The 18,706-nt window shown below is 47.0% G+C and overlaps 1 protein-coding gene across 2 annotated transcripts in view; it reads left to right on the top strand.

The window, feature by feature from the left end:
* Positions 1-18,706, top strand: part of JARID2 (jumonji and AT-rich interaction domain containing 2) — a 242,337-nt gene that overhangs the window by 199,428 nt on the left and 24,203 nt on the right. For both annotated transcript variants that reach the window (XM_069492948.1, XM_069492949.1), the window contains 2 exons: positions 8,802-9,037; positions 17,517-18,537. In XM_069492948.1, coding sequence (XP_069349049.1) covers positions 8,802-9,037; positions 17,517-18,537 — 1,257 coding nt within the window. The remainder of the gene's footprint in view (positions 1-8,801; positions 9,038-17,516; positions 18,538-18,706) is intronic.

Genomic DNA, 18,706 nt, shown 5'->3' with positions numbered 1-18,706 from the left:
ATTCTCATAAAGGTCTTATGGCCTTTTAAACTTCAGTATTGTAAGTTATCAGTAATATACAAGGGCTGTCCGGAAAGTATCCAACCATTATTAATAAATGGCTGGATACTTTCCGGACAGCCCTTGTATGTAAGAAATATATTTAAAAGACAGAAATATCCAAGTCCATTAGTTATTTAATATCAGTGCACATGATGTATTTTTAGATCTGGGGACAGTGGCAACCAAATTGTGATTGGTGGAAAATATTCTATGACTTACTGTATTTATGTTCTTCTATAGAAAAGTAAGAAAATGCAATTGGCTTTAAATTCTTTTTACAAGTTTCTTTTCTATGATAATTGTAATCAAAGCAAGAGAGATTTCATTGTGTAAAAGTTGCAGAAGGTTTTTGCAGACCTCCTGTAGACCAGTAGAACTTGTTTATGTTGCTGGAGTCGGGGTGCACAGAGGATGCTGTAGATTTTGTCTCTGGCATTCTGGCTTGATGTTTCCTCCCAGTGTGAGTGAGCTGCTTGCTGACTGCTAGGTTATAATAGGGCTTTTGCTCACCTGAGCTGTGTCCTTGCAGCTTTCCCTAGTTTTACACGTGGATGCTGTAGGTGCTGTAGCTAAGTTAGTGGAGCTGTTTTGGCCCAGGGCAAACTGGGTTACAGCATTCACACATGCTGCATTAAAATCCTTTTGAACTGTTGGCACAGGTTGGCAGACATGCCATTGTTTTCAGACAATAGTGACTCAAAGTTGAACTGGCTCCAGGGAGCAAGTGTGGCTTTTGTACAGTAACAAGGATTTAATGCCAGCCAATTGATGGAGTCTGTGTCCTGCCCGAGTCAGGATGCCTTGTAATGACATGAAGCTTGCATTTAAATATCTGGCTTGAGATCAGAAACTCGCTGTGGATCTTTTTTCCTTTCTCAACACATTTCTTCTTTACTTACAGTGATTCATTCTTTGCCCCTTCCCTTTGTTTGGGCATAAGGACAGGAAGAAGGTCTTTTAATTCGGGGGTTAGTTCGGTCCAGTCGTCAGGGTCTTCTGTTCAATTTCTTTCTTGCCCTTCGTTTCCCTGCTAGCAGACCTTTCAGCCTGGCTCTCCGTGAGGGCTCTGTCCGTATCTCTCTGTCAAGGAGGCCAGGCCTTCAGAGCTATATTATTTCAGGTCAGACACTGAGTAATCCCAGGATAGCATATAACTTTTGTCAGACGCCAAATACGGACTCCTCTTTCCCACTCACCTAATAAAAAACATCAGGATTCCCTCCTGGCTTTTGAATTGAGGAGCCTTTATTATTAGCATGAGTAATTAGCAAGATAGGGGCATCTGGTTCTGGGAGGGGCTTGGAGACAGAAGCGGATGGCTGGCTTTGTCAGCTCTCTGTAAAAATAATTATTTTTCTTAAATGGGCATCTTTTCTTTGTCATTGCAGCAAAAGCTTTCAAACAGATCACCCTTCTTATAGTTGCATAACTCTTTTCTCTAAAGAACACAAAGCATTTCATACACTTTATTTAAAATACTTGAGCGAGTCTTGGAGGGCAGATAACGGGAGGCCACCTAGCTGGTTTGTGGTTTAAGGAATTGAGGCACTGATGTGTTTGGGGAACTGGAAGTCAAAAATCAAGAGTCCATGTAGGTAGTGAGGGCTTTGAAAACCTCATGATGGGCTTTTTCATAGACTGCTTTAAGAGTATCACCCAGGAAGCATGTCAGGATCTAAATATGTGAGCTGAGCTTTTGGGAAACATTGTTTAGGACAAGTTCCCTGAAGCTATGACTGCGAATTTCCCCGTAGAAAGTGTAGCTCTCCACCTTTCAAGCTGTGGCCGGACTACTGTCAAAGACGTTTCTAAAGTAACTTGTCCATATTTTTTTCATCTCTCATTGGGAGCAAATCTTAACTTCTCAGGAATGAAGTGATCCTAAATCAAAATACCAGCCTTTAGTTTTAAAGATTGCGCTTTACATGGTGTGGAAACACTTGTCTATGGGCTGTTTAACTTTCAGAGTATGTGTATACAAATCAATATATTTGTCTCTGTTCATTAACGTAAAGCTATTTGTATCTGGGTACAATACAGTTTCCTAATGTGGTTCGCAGTGATGAATGCTTTTTTTCCCTCTCCTTAAAGAAATTAGTCCAATTATTCCTTTTAATTGGGGACAGTGTGCAGAGGACTTCTATACATCGAACTTTCCCTGTCTTTCTGTCTCTTATGTTCACAGGGTTTAGTCTTTCCCTGTGAGAGTGGATTTTTTTTTCCTTCCCCCTTCTCTCCCTTTCTCCAACCTTACAAATTAAGACAAAAGATAATTACTTGGAGGGGTAAAACTGGCAGGTTCCCACGACACTTAAAATTAATGAGCTGTTGAGTACAAAATATACCTTGTCTTTGGCTCCATCGTCTTTGCCCAGTCTTCCTCCTCCCCACTTTCTTCCCATTTAACACATGATTTGACTTTTTGGCTATGTTTGCCATTTGGTATATTGCTGCTGTAAAATAGCAAGATAGTAACAGAAAGTGGCTTCATTTGAAAACCATCTCTTTGTTTGCAAATCAAAGTTAATTTGATTCAGTTTTAAATTTTTGTATATTTGAAAACTCTTCTTCTTTGTGGATATTAAAATATTCTTTGAGAGGATTGTGCAGCCAGTTGGGCTCGTTATGTTAATGCCACCTGCCTCCTTCTCCCCTTGGGTTCCTGTTTCCTATAATCTCTAGTACCTCACGCTTCCTCTTTGACTTGTAGGGCTTTGCTTTCCAGGGGAGTAGGTTGGGTGGCATTAAAATAATACCAAAGAGTTGTGCATCCCATTTCAGGTACAGAATGCTGATGAAAGATCTGGTTTTTTCCAGATCAGAAAGATATTGCTGAGTAACTACAATGCCACTCTTAACAAATTTCTGGGAAGTCCCAGTTTAGCAACTGGCCTTGCCTCACAGCTCCCTTGGAAAGGGGTGAAGTAGAACTGTGAACACATGATTCCTGTTGGTTTCATGCTACACGTAAAGTGTCTTGAAACCATGGTGTATTTAATCATGGAAAAGATGGTTCCAGCCCCATGATTTCAGGAGTATTTAGATTCAAGACTTTTTTTTTTTTTTTTTTTTTTTTTAAATAGAGACGGGATTTCGCTCTGTTGCCCAGGCTAGAGTGTGATCATAGCTCACTGTAGCCTCGAACTCCTGGGCTCAAGCAATCCTCCTCCCTCTACCTCCTGAATAGCTAGGGCTATGGGTGCTCATCACCATACACAGCTAATTTTTTTGTTATTAAGAGATGGGGTCTTGCTGTGTTGCCCAGTCTGGTCTTGAACTCTTGGTCCCAAGCACTCCTCCAGTATCACTGGGACCCTTTCCTACTCTTAAGTTACTGAGGGACCCCCAAAAGGCTTTTATTCATGTGGATTATATTTATTAATATCTACCATATTAGAATTAAAACTGAAGAAATTTAAAGATACTTATTGCTTAAAAATGACACAAACCAGCTATGTGTTAAACACAATAGCATTTTTATAAAAAATAACCATGGCCAGGTGCAGTGGCACATGCCTGTAATCTTAGCACTTTGGGGAGGTAGAGGAGGAAGGATTGCTTAAGTTCAGAAGTTTGAGATCAGCCTGAGCAAGAGTGAGACTCCATTTCTACTAAAAATAGAAAAAATTAGCCAGGCATTGTGGCACATGCCTGTAGTCCCAGCTACTCTGGTGGCTGAGGCAGGAGGACCGATCGCTTGAGCCTAGGAATTTGAGGTTGCGGTGAGCTAGGCTGACCCCATGGCACTCTATCCGGAGGTCAGAGAGAGACTCTATCTTAATTAAAAAAAGATAAATCTGAAACCAAAAAATTAAGAGTTATATTATATTACATTTTTGCAGATCTCCTTAATGTCTTGCTTAGTAGAAGACAGCCAGATTCTCATGGCTGCTTCTGCCTTCAGTCTCTTGCAATATATAGTTTGGTTGGCATATATGAGGAAAATTAGTCTCATACAAATATGTACTTTGAAAAGAGAAGAGCCTTTGTAGATGATTTCATTCTTTGATACAGCAATGAGACTCTACAAGTGCTACTTACTTAAAAGTCGCTTGCTGTAGGAACCTCAACTGTATCAGTAAACTTTTTTTTCCCTTATTTATTTTTCCTCTTCCTCCCCCCCCCCTTTTCCTCCATCTCTTGCATGGAATCAGGGAACTTTTTGTACTCTGTTATTAATACGTTAATATCCATTGGTTTGTCTCTCACTTTGGGTAAAACCATATGTAATTTTATAGCATCCAGTACTGGTCATTTGAAAACAATGGTTTGCTGAGTCGTGTACCTCTTCTTGTTAACACTTTTCATTGTCTGATACCAAGAATCTCATCTCCACTGATCTCATCAGCAAAGTCTTCAAGTATTGAGAGGCTATCAGACTTGGGATGGCAGATTCCGGTTTTCCAAAATTCTAGTTTTTGCCTTAAAGCATGAATTCTGTTAGCAACAGCAGCAAAAACTATTGGATACTTGCTTAAAAAGACACACTAACTTGATTCATTTCTGGAAAAAATGGCTATCAAATAACTGAAGTCTCCACAACGCTAATGTGTCAGTCCTTTTTCAAATAAAAATGGCATTCTTTGAAAAAAAGAGCTGGCTTGCAACTTACACAATCACACAAGTGCTTTTTCTTAGAGAGACCATCATCATACTTCAATATATAGAAGTGCTTTATGTGTAATTCCCATTTTGTCACACAAAGTTTGTGTGCTCAGGGGGCCAAGATATCATAATATTAACAATTTGTACTACTTTATCAAGGTCATTCTTAAATGAAATTGGCTTTTTTTTTAAGACTTGCTAAGGTCTGGTGACGAAGAATAAAGTGAGTACTAACTAGTATATTATAACGTTATGCCACTGCCTTTATTTTTACTAAGACACCAGTAATTTTGCCCACATTAAAAAAAATTGGGATGTAATTCATATAGCTTAGAGTTTATCCGTTCAATGTATTGTAGCTTACATCAATACTTGGTTGAAATATTCCATTGTGTGGATATGCCTCTTTGTTTATCAAAATAAACAACAGTTGATGGCTCTGTGTTTTTTTTTCCCCCAATTTTTAACTATTAGTAATAATTCTGTTATGAGCATTTGTGTACAGGTTTTTATGTGGATATATATTTTTAAAATTTGTCTTGTGTACATTTCTGGTAATACAGTTGGTGGGTCACAGAAGAATTCTTCATGTGTCACCTTTTGGGGAAATACCAGCCTGCTTTCCAAAGTGGCTGCGCCATTTTACATTCCTGCCCGCAGTGTATGAGGGTTCCAGTTTCTCCACATCCTTGCCAGTACTCATCGTCATCTGTCTTTTGGATGATGGCCATCCTAGTGGACGTGAAGTGGTATCTCATCGTGGTTATGATTTGCATTTCCCTGAAGGTTGACCTACCTTTATTTTGTACCTTCAGTGCAAATATCAACCCAGTGGAAAAGGCAAATAATGTCTTATGTATTGTTAGGAAAATACTAATACTTTGACCCTTAGCAGATCTCCTGAAAGGGTTTCCAGATCCCGGAAGGGCCTGTAAACCTACTTCGAGAGCTGCTGATCTGACCACATCGTTCATCATGCTGGTATTAATAGAAAATGTGGTGTGTGTTTTCAGCGTTGTATTTCTTCGTGCTTGGGCAGCTGATTAGCGACTCTCTTTTCTCTATGAAAACAAAACAGGGAAGCACTAGGAGACACCTGGCTCTGCTGGACTTTCTCTACACACGCCCACTTAGGAGCTGGCAGTCGAGTGGGGCGTGTGACAGGCAAGGTCAGCATGGCAGAGTTAATAACCCCGAGGGGTAGGAGGTTGTGATGGGTCTTGCTTAGGGCCGCTGTTTGGCTGTATTTGAAGCCCTTCTCTATACTCTACCTGCAGGGAGGGAGGGGAGGGAAGAGCAGGTCTGGCCACAGTCAGATTATATAGTCATCTGAGATGGCCCTTTTATGGCAGTAATACAATGCCTCCCCAAATCCGCTTCCTGAACCCCAGACATTGTGGTAGACGTTCTACCTACAGACGCTTCTGTTGTCCCCGGTTATAGACAAGAAAACTGAGCAATAGATAAACTTTCCCTGTTTTGAACAGCGGGGCTGGGAACTGAGTTGCAAATATCCTGTTATAAAGGGGGGAAACCCATAAAGTAGTATTTTTTTTTTTTAACTGAATAGAAACAAGTAATTATAGAACTGGTATTTCTTAATAACAGGCTGTACCATGAGACATACCTTAGTGGCAGCCAAAAGCAGAGAGAAAAGTATGGAATATTAGAGATTTAAGAAAACAAACTACTTCCTGTTCTGTGTTTTAATAAAGGAGTTGTGTTCACTGCCTTAGAAAATTGGTGAACGGTCAAGAATTGCCTGGATTCATGTTCTTTGGCTTGATTTTTAATCACATTGAAGTATGACTTCTTACGGATGTTGCTTTTAATTTGTCTTGAAAGCTAATACAGATACTGCCAGCTTGGGTATGATTGATGGTTTCTGACAATGAGTAGTTACTTACACTTAGAATAAATGCCAGCCGTTTGAAGCTCTGCATTTTCTCTGTAACCGAGAGGAAGTATCCAGTAGAACCTTGTGCAACACAGGATCATAGTCCGTGTTTTCACATGGCCTGGTCTTTTGTTCAGCATTAAAAATCTATCAATCACTAGTGCTGGAAGGAACTTTGAGTCAAGGCTCGCGTTCAATCTGGATGGGTAAGATGTAAACCTCCTCTGTGTTGTACAAAACAGTAAGTAGATGAAAGAATTAAATCTGAGCAATTTAACCAGAAAACAATTAGAAGGAAACCTAGGAGAGTATTATTTGAAAATGTGTGTGGGTGGAATGGAGAAATGTTGGTCAAAGGGTGCAAAATTTGTTTAAATGGGAAGAATAAGTTCTGGAGATCTCTTCTACAGCCTGGTGGCTATAGTTAAGCATAACATATTCTTGAAAATTGCTTAGAAAGTAGATCTTAAATATTCTTACCACACAAAAATAAGTACATGACGGGATGGTTATGTTAATTAGCTTGATTTAATCATTTCACAATGTGTGTGTTAAAACAGTCATGTCATACACCTTCAATATTTACAATTTTTATTTATCGGTTATACTTCAATAACACTGGGAGGAAAAAAGAAAATATGCAAGTACTTCCTGAGCATAAAACAAACTATAAAAAAATTGTTAACAGACTTGTCACCATAACAGATAAAAAAGCAAATGACAAAAGAGAAAATATTTGCAACCTCTAAGTTAAATATAATTTAAAGGACTCTTACAAATCAACGTGAGAGTGTTGAAAGAACCGGGGTTGTAGATACAAATTGAGAAATGTGTGGAATATTCACAGAGGAGAGACAGGGAGTTTTTGAACTGTGTGAAGAGCTGGGAAGAGAGACCAAGATTTGACTTATGCTGTTTCAGGCCAGCAGGAAGAGATTGCAGCTCAAAGGAGGATGGATTTTCCCTTTCAGCTGTCAGGTAGTGAATTCTACCTGGAATTCTACACGTTCTGGTTGGGGTGGGGGTGGCCCGGAGTTGCTCAGGTGCCAAATGGGCAAGTAACACAGTAACCTTTTAAGATTTCCTCTGACCAGAATTTCCAATGAGATCTAAAAGTGATCACCATAGCTTCCCCTTGCTGATCTGCCTCAAGCAACCCACGGGCAGGGTGTCTTCCTCCTGCCCGGAGGAAATAAGCCTCGGCTGGGACTGTTTGAGGGGAGGGGAGGCCTGAAGGTTCCCCAGAAACAGATGTGAAAGGCCATGTCATCCCACGGGGAAGGGGCTGGACTTAGGAGCCTGTCTGGGTTTGCAAGGCCTAGCAGGAAAGCAGAAGAGAAAATCCACAACAGCAGCACCACTGGGTTTACTGTAAAATTTGAGCACGCCTGTTCTTCCAAAGTCCCTCCTTAGTGGGTAGGACCCACCGTGCACACTGGAAATTCCCACTTGTAGCCGTCTGGGGCTTGGGGAGGGTTCAGGGGGGCTTGGGAGGCAGGCCGACCTCCTGTGCCGGTGACAGGTGGCATGGCCTGGGCGAGACACTCACCTCCTCCACCTGTAGATGTCCTGTACCTTAGAATTATTCCAAGGATCCAAAGGCTAAATGCACTTCAGGGCTTCAGTATAGTTCCCCTGGTGTCTGTTAAGTAGTGAGCACTTGAAGATCAGCTGTTACTGCTGTTTTTGAATTCAGAAGAAGGAAACTGGTCTGGCTCAAAGTTCTACCACCCCTTTCTTCCTGCTTTGCTGTCCCCACTAGGTCAGGTAAAGCAGCCGCATCCCTGACCCCCATACAAGCTAGCAGCTCTCCAACCTTGACACACATCACTTTTAAATCTGAGAATATGTGTTCTTACTCCGGATCCCCCGTCTGTCTGTACTCAAGGTGCTCATGTTCTTGGAATGAGACAGTTAATATTTGTGTTATAGTCTGTCTTTTTCTCAAGGTATGATGTTGATACTTTGAGGGCTGCGGGGTTTTTTTGTAAGGATTCTTTAAGAATGGATTTTTCCATCATTTCAGCCAAAGCAAATAATTCTTAGGACATGTTTGGGATTTTTAATTTAATTTTGTCCCTTGATGTTTAGGATTCTTCCTGTAGTCTGCATTGGGGGGCTGGCTGTTTCTCTTGAGAACGTGTGATACGGGGTGGTGGGTTCTTTGTGACTTCAGGAAGTGGGTGTAGGTTACGGGCTAGTGATCCATCCACTCAAGGTAGTGTGACTTTCTTCTTCCTTTCTTCTTCCTTTCTAGTTTTTAATGGTTCCAGCAGGTCAACACGGGAGAAAGAACCTGTTCAAAAACACAAAAGCAAAGAGGCCACTCCCGGGAAGGAGAAGCACAGCGATCACCGGGCTGACAGCCGCCGGGAGCAGGCTTCAGCGAACCAGCCCCCGGCAGCCCCCGCCGCGGCTTCCTCGGCCAGGGGGCTCGCTGCCACCCACCACCACCCCCCTCTGCATCGGTCGGCTCAGGACTTACGGAAACAGGTAAAGCCCCACCGGGGGTGCCGGCCGGAACCCACCTCCCCACTTCACCAAGTTCAAACGCATCTTTGGGGAGAGCTCAGGAAGCAGGAGGTGATGCCCAGAGGTGAGACGGGGAGGGAGAGCGACATTACCTTCGCACGGAGGTTCACCTGTGGGCCCCTTGCTGGCTGCGCGGATCCGGCACACCTATGTGCGGAGTCAAGTCCGTCCCGCTTGCTGCCGCCTTCACCGCTCGCCATTCCTGAGAAGGGGGACTCGCTTCCTTCACTGCCCCTCTTCCAGCCCACCCCCCAGAGCCCCAGATAGTCCTAGAGTAGTGGGGCACAGTTGTTGTTTTCCTCAGGTTAGGCCATAGACCACGGAACAGGCCTGCAGACAGCGTAGTCTTGGCAGCGGACGATCCTGGTCTTGTTTCTCTGTCCTTCCTGATGTGACGAGTTAACATCTCACCACCTGGACTTCTGAGCAGCACACTGCTGAGCGGTCTGCGTGGGACAGGGTGGCTTTTATGCTACCAAAGGCATTCAAGTCCTGTGCCGTTGGGCCAGCAGATGCAGGCGGACTCCGCTCTGACCGCCCCTGCCCCTCCCCTGTTACAGGGTCACATTAGATCGCACGCAGCGCTGCGGGGCAGGTTTTAGGAACGCCTCGGAGCTTGGCCTTTGTTGCTGTCAAGTGGTGATGTCTCACAGCTCAGCGGGGCAGGCAGTGGGGACGAAGGCAGGTGGTGATTCATTGACCACTCGCGCTCCTGTCTCCTCCGCTCCATTTTAAAGTCCACTGAGTCATGGGGGGGTCACTGATGAGCTCTCCTCACTGGGAATTTCAACACAGGGTTCCATTCTTCCCTAGAGTGGCCCGGAGATTGTAATGTTTCAAGATAAATTCAGAGCAAGGTGGGAGGGGGCAGAAGAGAGTTCTTGGCTGGTGGTATTCCAGAATGGCTAAAGGATGGTCATTGTGGTGTGGAAATTCTGGACCTCACACTGCAGGGGTAGTGTTCTTTCCCCTTCTTGATGATGTCAGCGACATTGCTCTCTGAATCTGAGCGTGTGACTGTATTCACACGCAGGCAGGTGGGGGGGGTGTGTGTGTACACGTGTTTACCTTCCAGACAGTATTCAGCTGTCATTTGGGGTGCGGTGGACAAGGCAGGAGCACCACATTGACATTTCCATGGTCCATGGACCCCTAACTCTTCACCCTTTGCAGTGTTGTCTTGATATTATGCAAGTGATTTTAGCATATTTTAAATGTTGGCCACTGTTCTCGAGACGGGTCTCAGTTTTCCCAGAGATGAAAACCAAGACGTGGAATTGGGCCAGGTCTCACGACACATCTAGCCTCTCAAGCAACGGGCCCCAGGGTTTCAGCACTGGGAGACACAAAGCACAGGGGAGCGCCCTGCCTGGGCCTGGGGGTCTGTGTCTGTGACAGCTGTCTCTGCCCCTTTCCTGAAGCTCTTGGCCCAATGGAAACTGGTACAGAACTTTCCTACATGTGCTTTTGCTTATGAACTCGAACAGAACTAGAAGGGACCCAGAGAAAGAGAGAGAGAGACACAGATGTTGGTTATACTTTTTCAGCCCTGCTGCATCCTGTTTTCCGAGGACCGAAGGAGAGGGTTGAGTTTTTTTAAATGCATCTTCTTTACATCATACGCTGGTTTTTCAGACGGCAAAAATATGAAACACTCTTTCAGAGTTTCTCTGTGGTGAAATTCTAATACTAGAGCGTAATTTGGGCATATTAGAAGTTTTTTCTAGGCTCTTCAGGATCTTTCCTTCCTGCCCCGAGAACCCATCTGTGTGGCAGGAGTGAAGGGCCTGTGGGCGCCTGAGTAAGTGACGTGTACGTGAGCGTTTTATTCTCACTTTTGCACATACACGTATGCACACGTACACACACGTACACACACACACTCTCTCTCTCCTCTCTCACTCCCTTTCCTCCTGCACTTTCACTCACGGGGGTGAATGGAGTAAATGTCCCGTCTCAGTTGGTCCCAGCTCAACTCTCAGCACTTGCCCTTCATTCAGTTCAAGGCTGCCTTTGTAAGTGAACGAGAGGAACTGGTGCAGTTGGACAGAGCTGGGGGAGCCACAAGCACCACCGTGCCCTGGGATGGCTCTGCCCACCTAGCTCTGGGGCCTTCACTGAGCTTAGGAACTATCATTTAGCACTGTTACACATCTGCCCTTGGGTGGCTCTGGGCCCTGGCTTCAGGTTCAGGGTCCCAGAAGGAGGAGACATCCCGAGGTTCTCCTCATAGGACACACTCTCGTCATCTGCGTAACTGCAGGAGCCTGGTGTGCTCCGTGGTTCAGGATAGAGTCTTTGAACATAGTGTAGTGTGCTCAGCCAGGGGCCCTGCAGGTGTCCAAGGGGGATGCCCTCTGGTCACCTCGTCCCCTCCTCCCCTCCTCCCCTCCTCCCCTCCCTCCCTCACCCAGGCTAAATCAGCCCAGGTGGGATGACCCAGGCTCCTGGTTCTAGTTCAGCTCTGTTGCTGACCTTCACTGACACTTGAGGTGCTACATTCAACCTTCCTGGGCCCTGTTGTTTCTCTGGAGCCGATCACACCAACTCCTCTCACAGGGACATTGTGAGAAATGAACAGAAAATTTTAAAACCATCAGATCTCATTAGTTAAGTACTCTGAAAATAAGGTCAATAAAAGCAAATTGTAGATTCCTTTGTGACTGCTTGATGCAAATGATTAGACTCTGACCTTTCATCTTTTCAACTGTGTAAAAAAACATGGGCCCAAAGGATATTCTGATCTTTAATTTCAAATATGATTTATTTTTTTATGTCAACATGAAAGGTAAGGATGAACGTGATTGTATGAAATGTGGATGGATAGGGTGAAGGGATGTCATTTTGTGGGGGGGTGCTGCTGAGGGGCCTTTGCCCTGTTTGTTCTGATGAATTCTGAGGGCCCTAAAATAGCTGCCCCCTCGTACCTTGAATAATGCTAGATAATAGTTCTTAAGCTTTATAAAGGCCCCAGGGCTCTAGACTCAGAACACGTGAGCATGCGCTCCTCAGGTGCCTACCCCTTACTCTTTATAATACCAAATGAGCCACCTCTGTCCCGGGATGCACACTGGCCCTGGAATTGTCAGAGCGCTGTGGCGGCCCCTGAGTAATAATTCGGATGTGTGGTAGGTGAACAAAGGGGAGTGGGTGATGTTTTCCTTGTGGTCTCCTGAAGTAGTACTTCAGTTAAAATGTAGTAAAAGACAGGAACAAGTTTAGGATGGTCAAACAAATGAGCTTTTCCCTAGAGAGGGTTTTGAAATGCTAGTTTCCTGAGAGAGTCAGGAGCATGTTTTTGGTGTGTGGTCCCTGAGCCAGGATATAGACCAGGAGGCCACTGCCCCGAGTGTGGTGATGCGTGGGTCTCATTTCTTACGCTGAGGCTAAGCTGTAACGTGGAAAAGAAAATTGTCACCTTGCAGGGACAGCTGGCAGACACATGCAGCGGGTGATCCGCTGAGCCGGGTGGCTGTCGGGGAAGAACTTTTTCATGTGAAAATGTACAGGGGTTGCAGGAAAGTCCTGGCTTTGTAAGATTCAGATGGGGCCAAAGAATTGGGAATATTCTTTTAAACTTCTGGAAAATATAACTATCTAGAGGGGAAAATAAATAGAAACCATGTTAGTCCTTTAAAAAAAAAAAAAAGACGTAAGGTTTTATCGTGCTTCTCACTAGGTTATACTTGCAGTTTGAGTTGCACTTGTTTGCAGTGTGGTATGTCTGAGTCAGGGCTGCTGCCTGGAGTGGGCGGCGGGGTTATAAATACATAGGGGCCTCGCCAGAACCGGGCTTTCCTTCTAGAGAGCGTTGGCCTTGGCCTGGCCGAAGGGCTCCTTTCTTGTCCTGCTTCTGTGGTCCGTGTTTCTGCAGGGTTTCCTTCCCCGTGCATGTTTCACTGCATGTCCACTGTAGTTCTGTTCCGTGTGGGCTCTTACGTTTTTTTAGTTCAAGGTTTAACGGCCAGATGGACTTCCCCTAAAGAAACTCCCTCTCTCAAGCTCCAGCTCTGTTGTGAAAGTTTAGCAAAGGCCTCAGCTCAATGGCTCCCTCTCGTGGGCAATCAGGGCTTGACACAGCGGAGTCTGGTTGAACTGAGGACAGCATTTTTGCTTAGTTAACCAAAAACATCATAGAGTCATTTCTCATCTTCTGCTCTGCCTTGGAAATGCGAGTTTTTCCTTTTCGTCTGTCATCATACTGAGTTGAGCTGATTTGAGCATTATGTGTGTGAGTGGTGGGGTGGAGAAACACCAGTAAGGGGTGGGGGGTTATATTTTTACAGTAAGCACACATCATCAGAGTGTAGACTGGTAGCAGTTCGGCAAATGGAATCTCTGTTATTAAGAACAATGTCTAGAAGGAATGTCTGATGTCCTAGGCTTTTATATGCTTCCCCTTATATCCCTCGTGCAAGAAGAGTGAAGTACTGTTGATCTGGGACGCTGTAAGTACTAGTCCAGTTGAACGTAACTTGAAAATGCCCTCAGCTCTTGGCCTTGCCTGTTATATTGCAGTCATGCCTTTATGACTGGGACTGGTTGCTCTAAACCTCAATATTGCGTGCCTGGGATCACCCGAGATACAGGTGACAGGTGGGTGGTTACGGGCCACGGAGAACAAGCTGTAGACACCTGACTTTCAGCAGAGCTGGGTTGGGGGCTGGGGGGAGTAGGCTGCCAGAGCTGAGAGCAGGAGCAACTTGAAGAGTTTATACAGAGCTGCTTGGCTGGAATATGGTCACTGTTGCACATTTGAGGGTCCTGCCATAGGCCACCTCCGTGGGTTCAGACGACTTCTCGTTTGTGCTCTTATGTGGACACGACTCAGGACACACAGTGGAGACCAGAGACCTCCCTCATAGTGTGCTGGCCGGCATGACTGGGGCTGCAGGGTTTTAGCTGCTGTAGAAGTGATTGGGGGGAGATCCTCAGTGACAAGGTAAGATGGTGCCCTCCTCCGTTCTTTGGTTTTCTTTGGCACCGATTCCCCATTGGGTCCTTAGTACAGGCTAAAAGGAATATCCATGTTGGATTGGTGGGTCCCAAGTTTTTCATCAGCAATGGACCCGGCTGGGTTGTTTTTTTCTGTTTTATCCCTAACCTTTAGGACACATGGCACAGCTTATGGGACAGATTGCTTCCTGTATTAGCCCATGGCCTCGCCTCTTCTCTTCTCTTCTCTTTTCTTTTCTTTTCTTTTCTTTTTTTTTTTTTTTTTCCATATTGGGTTTTTTTAATGTTCATTAGCTTGATTTAATCATTCCCATAATGTCAACATATAGCAAAACATCACATTACACCCATAAATATATACAATTATTTGTCAATTAAAATTAAAAAAAATTTTTTTTTTTTTTCAAGTTAAAAACAACAGCCCATGGCCTCTTGATGGGCATAGAACAGGGCCACTGGGTGGGCTCTTGGTGGGGAGAGGGAAGATGGCCAATGACCTATGCCCTTTCTAATGTGAGTAATTTATTTCTCTTTAAAGTTCATGGTGTTGTGGGTCAGATCCATTTAGTCTTGGAGCTTGTCAGATGGACGTGCATGCATGATATTTGGCTGGATACTGTTGAACATAACTGTTAGAATAGTGAGAAAATGAACAGAGCAACTCATTTTTCTCATAGAGCAAGTTAGTTGGAATGTATAGCTTGGCAATAATCCCGTATTTAGGTTTACAGAAATACATATGCAACCAGATGATCCTTTTGCCAATCGATGATTGTGACATACTTAAATAGAATTCCACTGTGCAGAAAATTTAACTCAGGTGACCCAAGAAGCCAGAATGGATAGATACAGGGCCTTGCACTCGTATTTGACATAGAATACAAGAGATGAGACACTGTGGCTCCCAAGCCCCCACATCCGAACGGTGGCGTTGGGGAAAAGCAGGCCCAAGGTATTTGTGGGAACACCGAGCCATCTGGGCTTTGCGACACTGTTTGTCCTCCTCTGTCCTCACCCATTGGAACCTGGAGGGTGAGGGGGTTCTGTGGAATCTGCATTAGTTTAAAGGCTCCCACAGGATTTTCAGGGTCCCAGGTTTGAGAAACGCTGAACTAAACCTCGGCAAGAGGCTGGACCTCTCTCTGCAGGAGCTGGTTATTCCGGCACCGTCCGGAATTTGCCATTGTGATAGGTGAGTCCCCATCTGCGAGAGGTCTGCATGAGGGCGCGCCGGTTGTAGAGTCAGGGCAGGCTGCACCCCTGAGAGTTAAAAGGAGATCGGGAAGCAGATTGGGTTGTCTCCCGCTGCCCGGCATAGAGAGAAAGCCCTTCTGAGACCCAGGCTACTTGAGGTCCATGTGCACCTGCCCTCCTTGAGTCTTTGATGTTGGAAATAAAGATTAGCCACAGCTGGAGTTTACTATGCGCTTTTGTTTTTCTAAGTGTTTTGTCTTATTTTGGTTTTAGTCAATAGAAGCATTCAAAAGGACAATTAAAAAAATGAGAGGTATTTGTATTCTTTTCCATACCTCCCCTTCCCAAGTAGTGATACTTAACCGCAGAAAATTCGTATCTGCCTCCAGTCCCTGATTTTATAAATTCGTTTTTAATTTATTGTTGCCAGGCACCCCCACCCCCTCACGCCGAGTTTCCCATCGTTTATTCCAGACTCTCCCAGTCCCGTGTCTTCATGGGCTGCCTGGGGGGTTGGGAGGCAGGGTGGGGTTCCCGGGCCTTCCTGCAGCTTCTCCGGCAGGCCCGAGGGCCCGGCCCAGGAGGGGGCTTCCCTCCCTGCAAACACTGAGGCTGCGGCCAGCACGTTCCCTGGTGTTGGCCCATGAGAGAGGATGTCCTGCCAAGAACTTGTGGCTTGATGGGACCACACATAATAGACAGCGTATTCAGAGGTCCGGGTCTTAGTGGCTTCTTTACTTTTCTGTTTTTATAAACTTCTACCAAGACTTGGCTCAGGGGTTCTCAAAGTGCAGCGCCCAGACCAGCAGCACAGCATCACCTGGGACCGGATTTGAAATGCACGTCTCAGGCCCCATCCCAGACCACTGAATCCAGGGCTGGGCCCAGTGATCCGTTGTCACCAGCCCCCCAGGGGACTCTGAGAGCCACCAGAGGTGGCTGCGGGAAAGTTTGAGCCCCTCCCCTCCCCCATTGAAGCACATTGTGCTTAGTCCTGAGCTGGGGCTGGGCTCAGTGCAGAGGTTACTAAGGCTCAGGCCTGTCCTCTGGGGACCTGCCCCTAGTGGTCAGGGCAGCCTGCACAGCCTCCTGGTGGCGCTGGGCATTACTGCGCCCATGAGTGCGTGCGGTCAACGCTCCTGGCCAGAAGTGCGGCTGCCTCCGCCCTGGCCCCTTCTCTCGGGCTGTTCCAGCTCTGTGTTTCTCAGTAATGTGTGGTTTTTAGGCTGCTTCGTTTTGAGATGGCGTTGGTTATAAAACCCTGGAATCCCTGACTTTAAACTCATCTCTTAGATGAAAGGTGTTGCCATGAGGTTAAGTGACTTGTCTGGGTCGCGGCGGAGTTGTGAAGACAATCTCTTCGGAAACCAGTGAGCCGTGCCGCAGCCCTGTGGGGCCCCCTTTGTCATTCCTGTTTGGAAGGTCACACGGCTCTGCTGTCCACCAGCGTCACCCCCTGTTCTCTCTGACATTTGCGTGTCACAGAATTACCGCGGTGTCCAAGCGGTGTGACAGCCAGTGCAGAGAGGCTGCCTGTGTGTGCCCAGCTCACGTGGAAGTCTGTCGAGGGTGGGAAAATGGGAACCGCGTGTGCGGAAGAGGGGTGGGCATGTTTTGCTTCATCGTCGAGGTCGGGGATCCATCCTCCATCCAGGGAGGCCCTCACAGGGCCCAGTCTCCACAAGGACGGCCGCTGACAGGTGGCAGCCACGCCTCTGGGCCAGGCCCGTGACTTCCAGCCAAACCACAAGTGCTGTCGTGCTTTTCCTTCCATGGTACTTTTGTTTTCTTTTTCTTTTTAGCCACACAGAGTTTTCAGCTCTGTGGGCAGGTTGTGCTGCTGCGTAGATCACACCAAGAACAGCAGACACATCTTTTCCCGGAACGGGTACCTGTGTGTGTCCGTATTTCCCCCAAATGGGCAGGATTTCTGTGTCCTAAACTCTTAAAAACACGAGACAGGGGATTGTGAGGCATGTGGTGAGGGCTTCATTGTGAAACACCGCGTTTTCTGGAAGAGCCAGAAACAAATGTGAAAACATATCCAGGAAGCCCCACTGGGGGGCCCTGGGGCAGGCTGCATCTTGTGCAGAGAGGTGTGTGGTTATGCAAAGCTTCTGGAACTAAACCTCACAGTTTGGTTCTTGGGCGAGTGTTTTGCTTCCCGTCGCCGGTATCCCCGCGTCTCTGCTCGCCGTGAGTGGGCTCCTGGCTCCTGCTCACGTGCGGGCCGGTCGCTGTCCTGGCAGGTACTAATTCTGCTCCCCCCTCTGCTTCTGCTGCCCCACAGGTGTCTAAGGTAAATGGAGTCACTCGAATGTCATCTCTGGGTGCAGGTGCAACCAGTGCCAAAAAGATGCGCGAAGTCAGACCTTCACCCTCCAAAACTGTGAAGTACACTGCCACGGTGACTAAGGGGGCTGTCACATACACCAAAGCCAAGAGAGAACTGGTCAAGGAAACCAAACCCAATCACCACAAGCCCAGTTCCGCCGTCAACCACACAATCTCAGGGAAAACTGAAAGTAGCAATGCAAAAACCCGCAAACAGGTGCTATCCCTCGGGGGGGCGTCCAAGTCCACCGGGCCCGCCGTCAATGGCCTCAAGGTCAGTGGCCGGTTGAACCCAAAGTCATGCACTAAGGAGGTGGGGGGGCGGCAGCTGCGGGAGGGGCTGCGGAACTCCAAGAGGAGACTGGAAGAGACGCACCAGGCGGAAAAGCCGCAGTCGCCCCCCAAGAAAATGAAAGGAGCGGCCAGCCCTGCCGACGGCCCCGGCAAAAAGGCCCCGGCTGAGAAAGCTCTGCTGAATGGACACGTGAAGAAGGAAGTGCCCGAGCGAAGTTTGGAGAGGAACCGGCCGAAGCGGGCCACGGCCGGGAAGAGCACGCCAGGCAGACAAGCACACGGCAAGGCGGACGGCGCCTCCTGTGAAAATCGTTCTACCTCGCAACCAGAGCCCTTGCACAAGCCGCACGACTCGGCCAAGGCCGAGAAGGGCGGCGGCAAGGCCGGGTGGGCGGCCATGGACGAGATCCCCGTCCTCAGGCCCTCCGCCAAGGAGTTCCACGACCCGCTCATCTACATCGAGTCGGTCCGCGCTCAGGTGGAGAAGTTCGGGATGTGCAGGGTGATCCCCCCTCCGGACTGGCGACCCGAGTGCAAGCTCAACGATGAGATGCGGTTTGTCACGCAGATTCAGCACATCCACAAGCTGGGCCGGCGCTGGGGCCCCAACGTGCAGCGGCTGGCCTGCATCAAGAAGCACCTCAGATCTCAGGGCATCACCATGGACGAGCTCCCGCTCATAGGTGAGGCCTTGGGGGGCGGGGGGTGGAGGCTTCCTGGGGGAGGGATTCCTGCCACCACCAGGTCCCTGCGGTTCCCCCCCCAGTCTTCACATTCCCTTGCGGACGCTCCAGCTCCCCTCCCCGGCCTCAGCTGTTCCCTGCTCAGCGCCGCCTGCAGCCCTCCTCCCCG

The sequence above is a fragment of the Eulemur rufifrons genome, chromosome 18, assembly GCF_041146395.1.
Source record: "Eulemur rufifrons isolate Redbay chromosome 18, OSU_ERuf_1, whole genome shotgun sequence".
In the NCBI taxonomy this organism is placed as follows: domain Eukaryota; kingdom Metazoa; phylum Chordata; class Mammalia; order Primates; family Lemuridae; genus Eulemur; species Eulemur rufifrons.
Note: the sequence above shows the minus strand (reverse complement) of the source record. Positions and strands in the feature narration are given on the sequence as shown.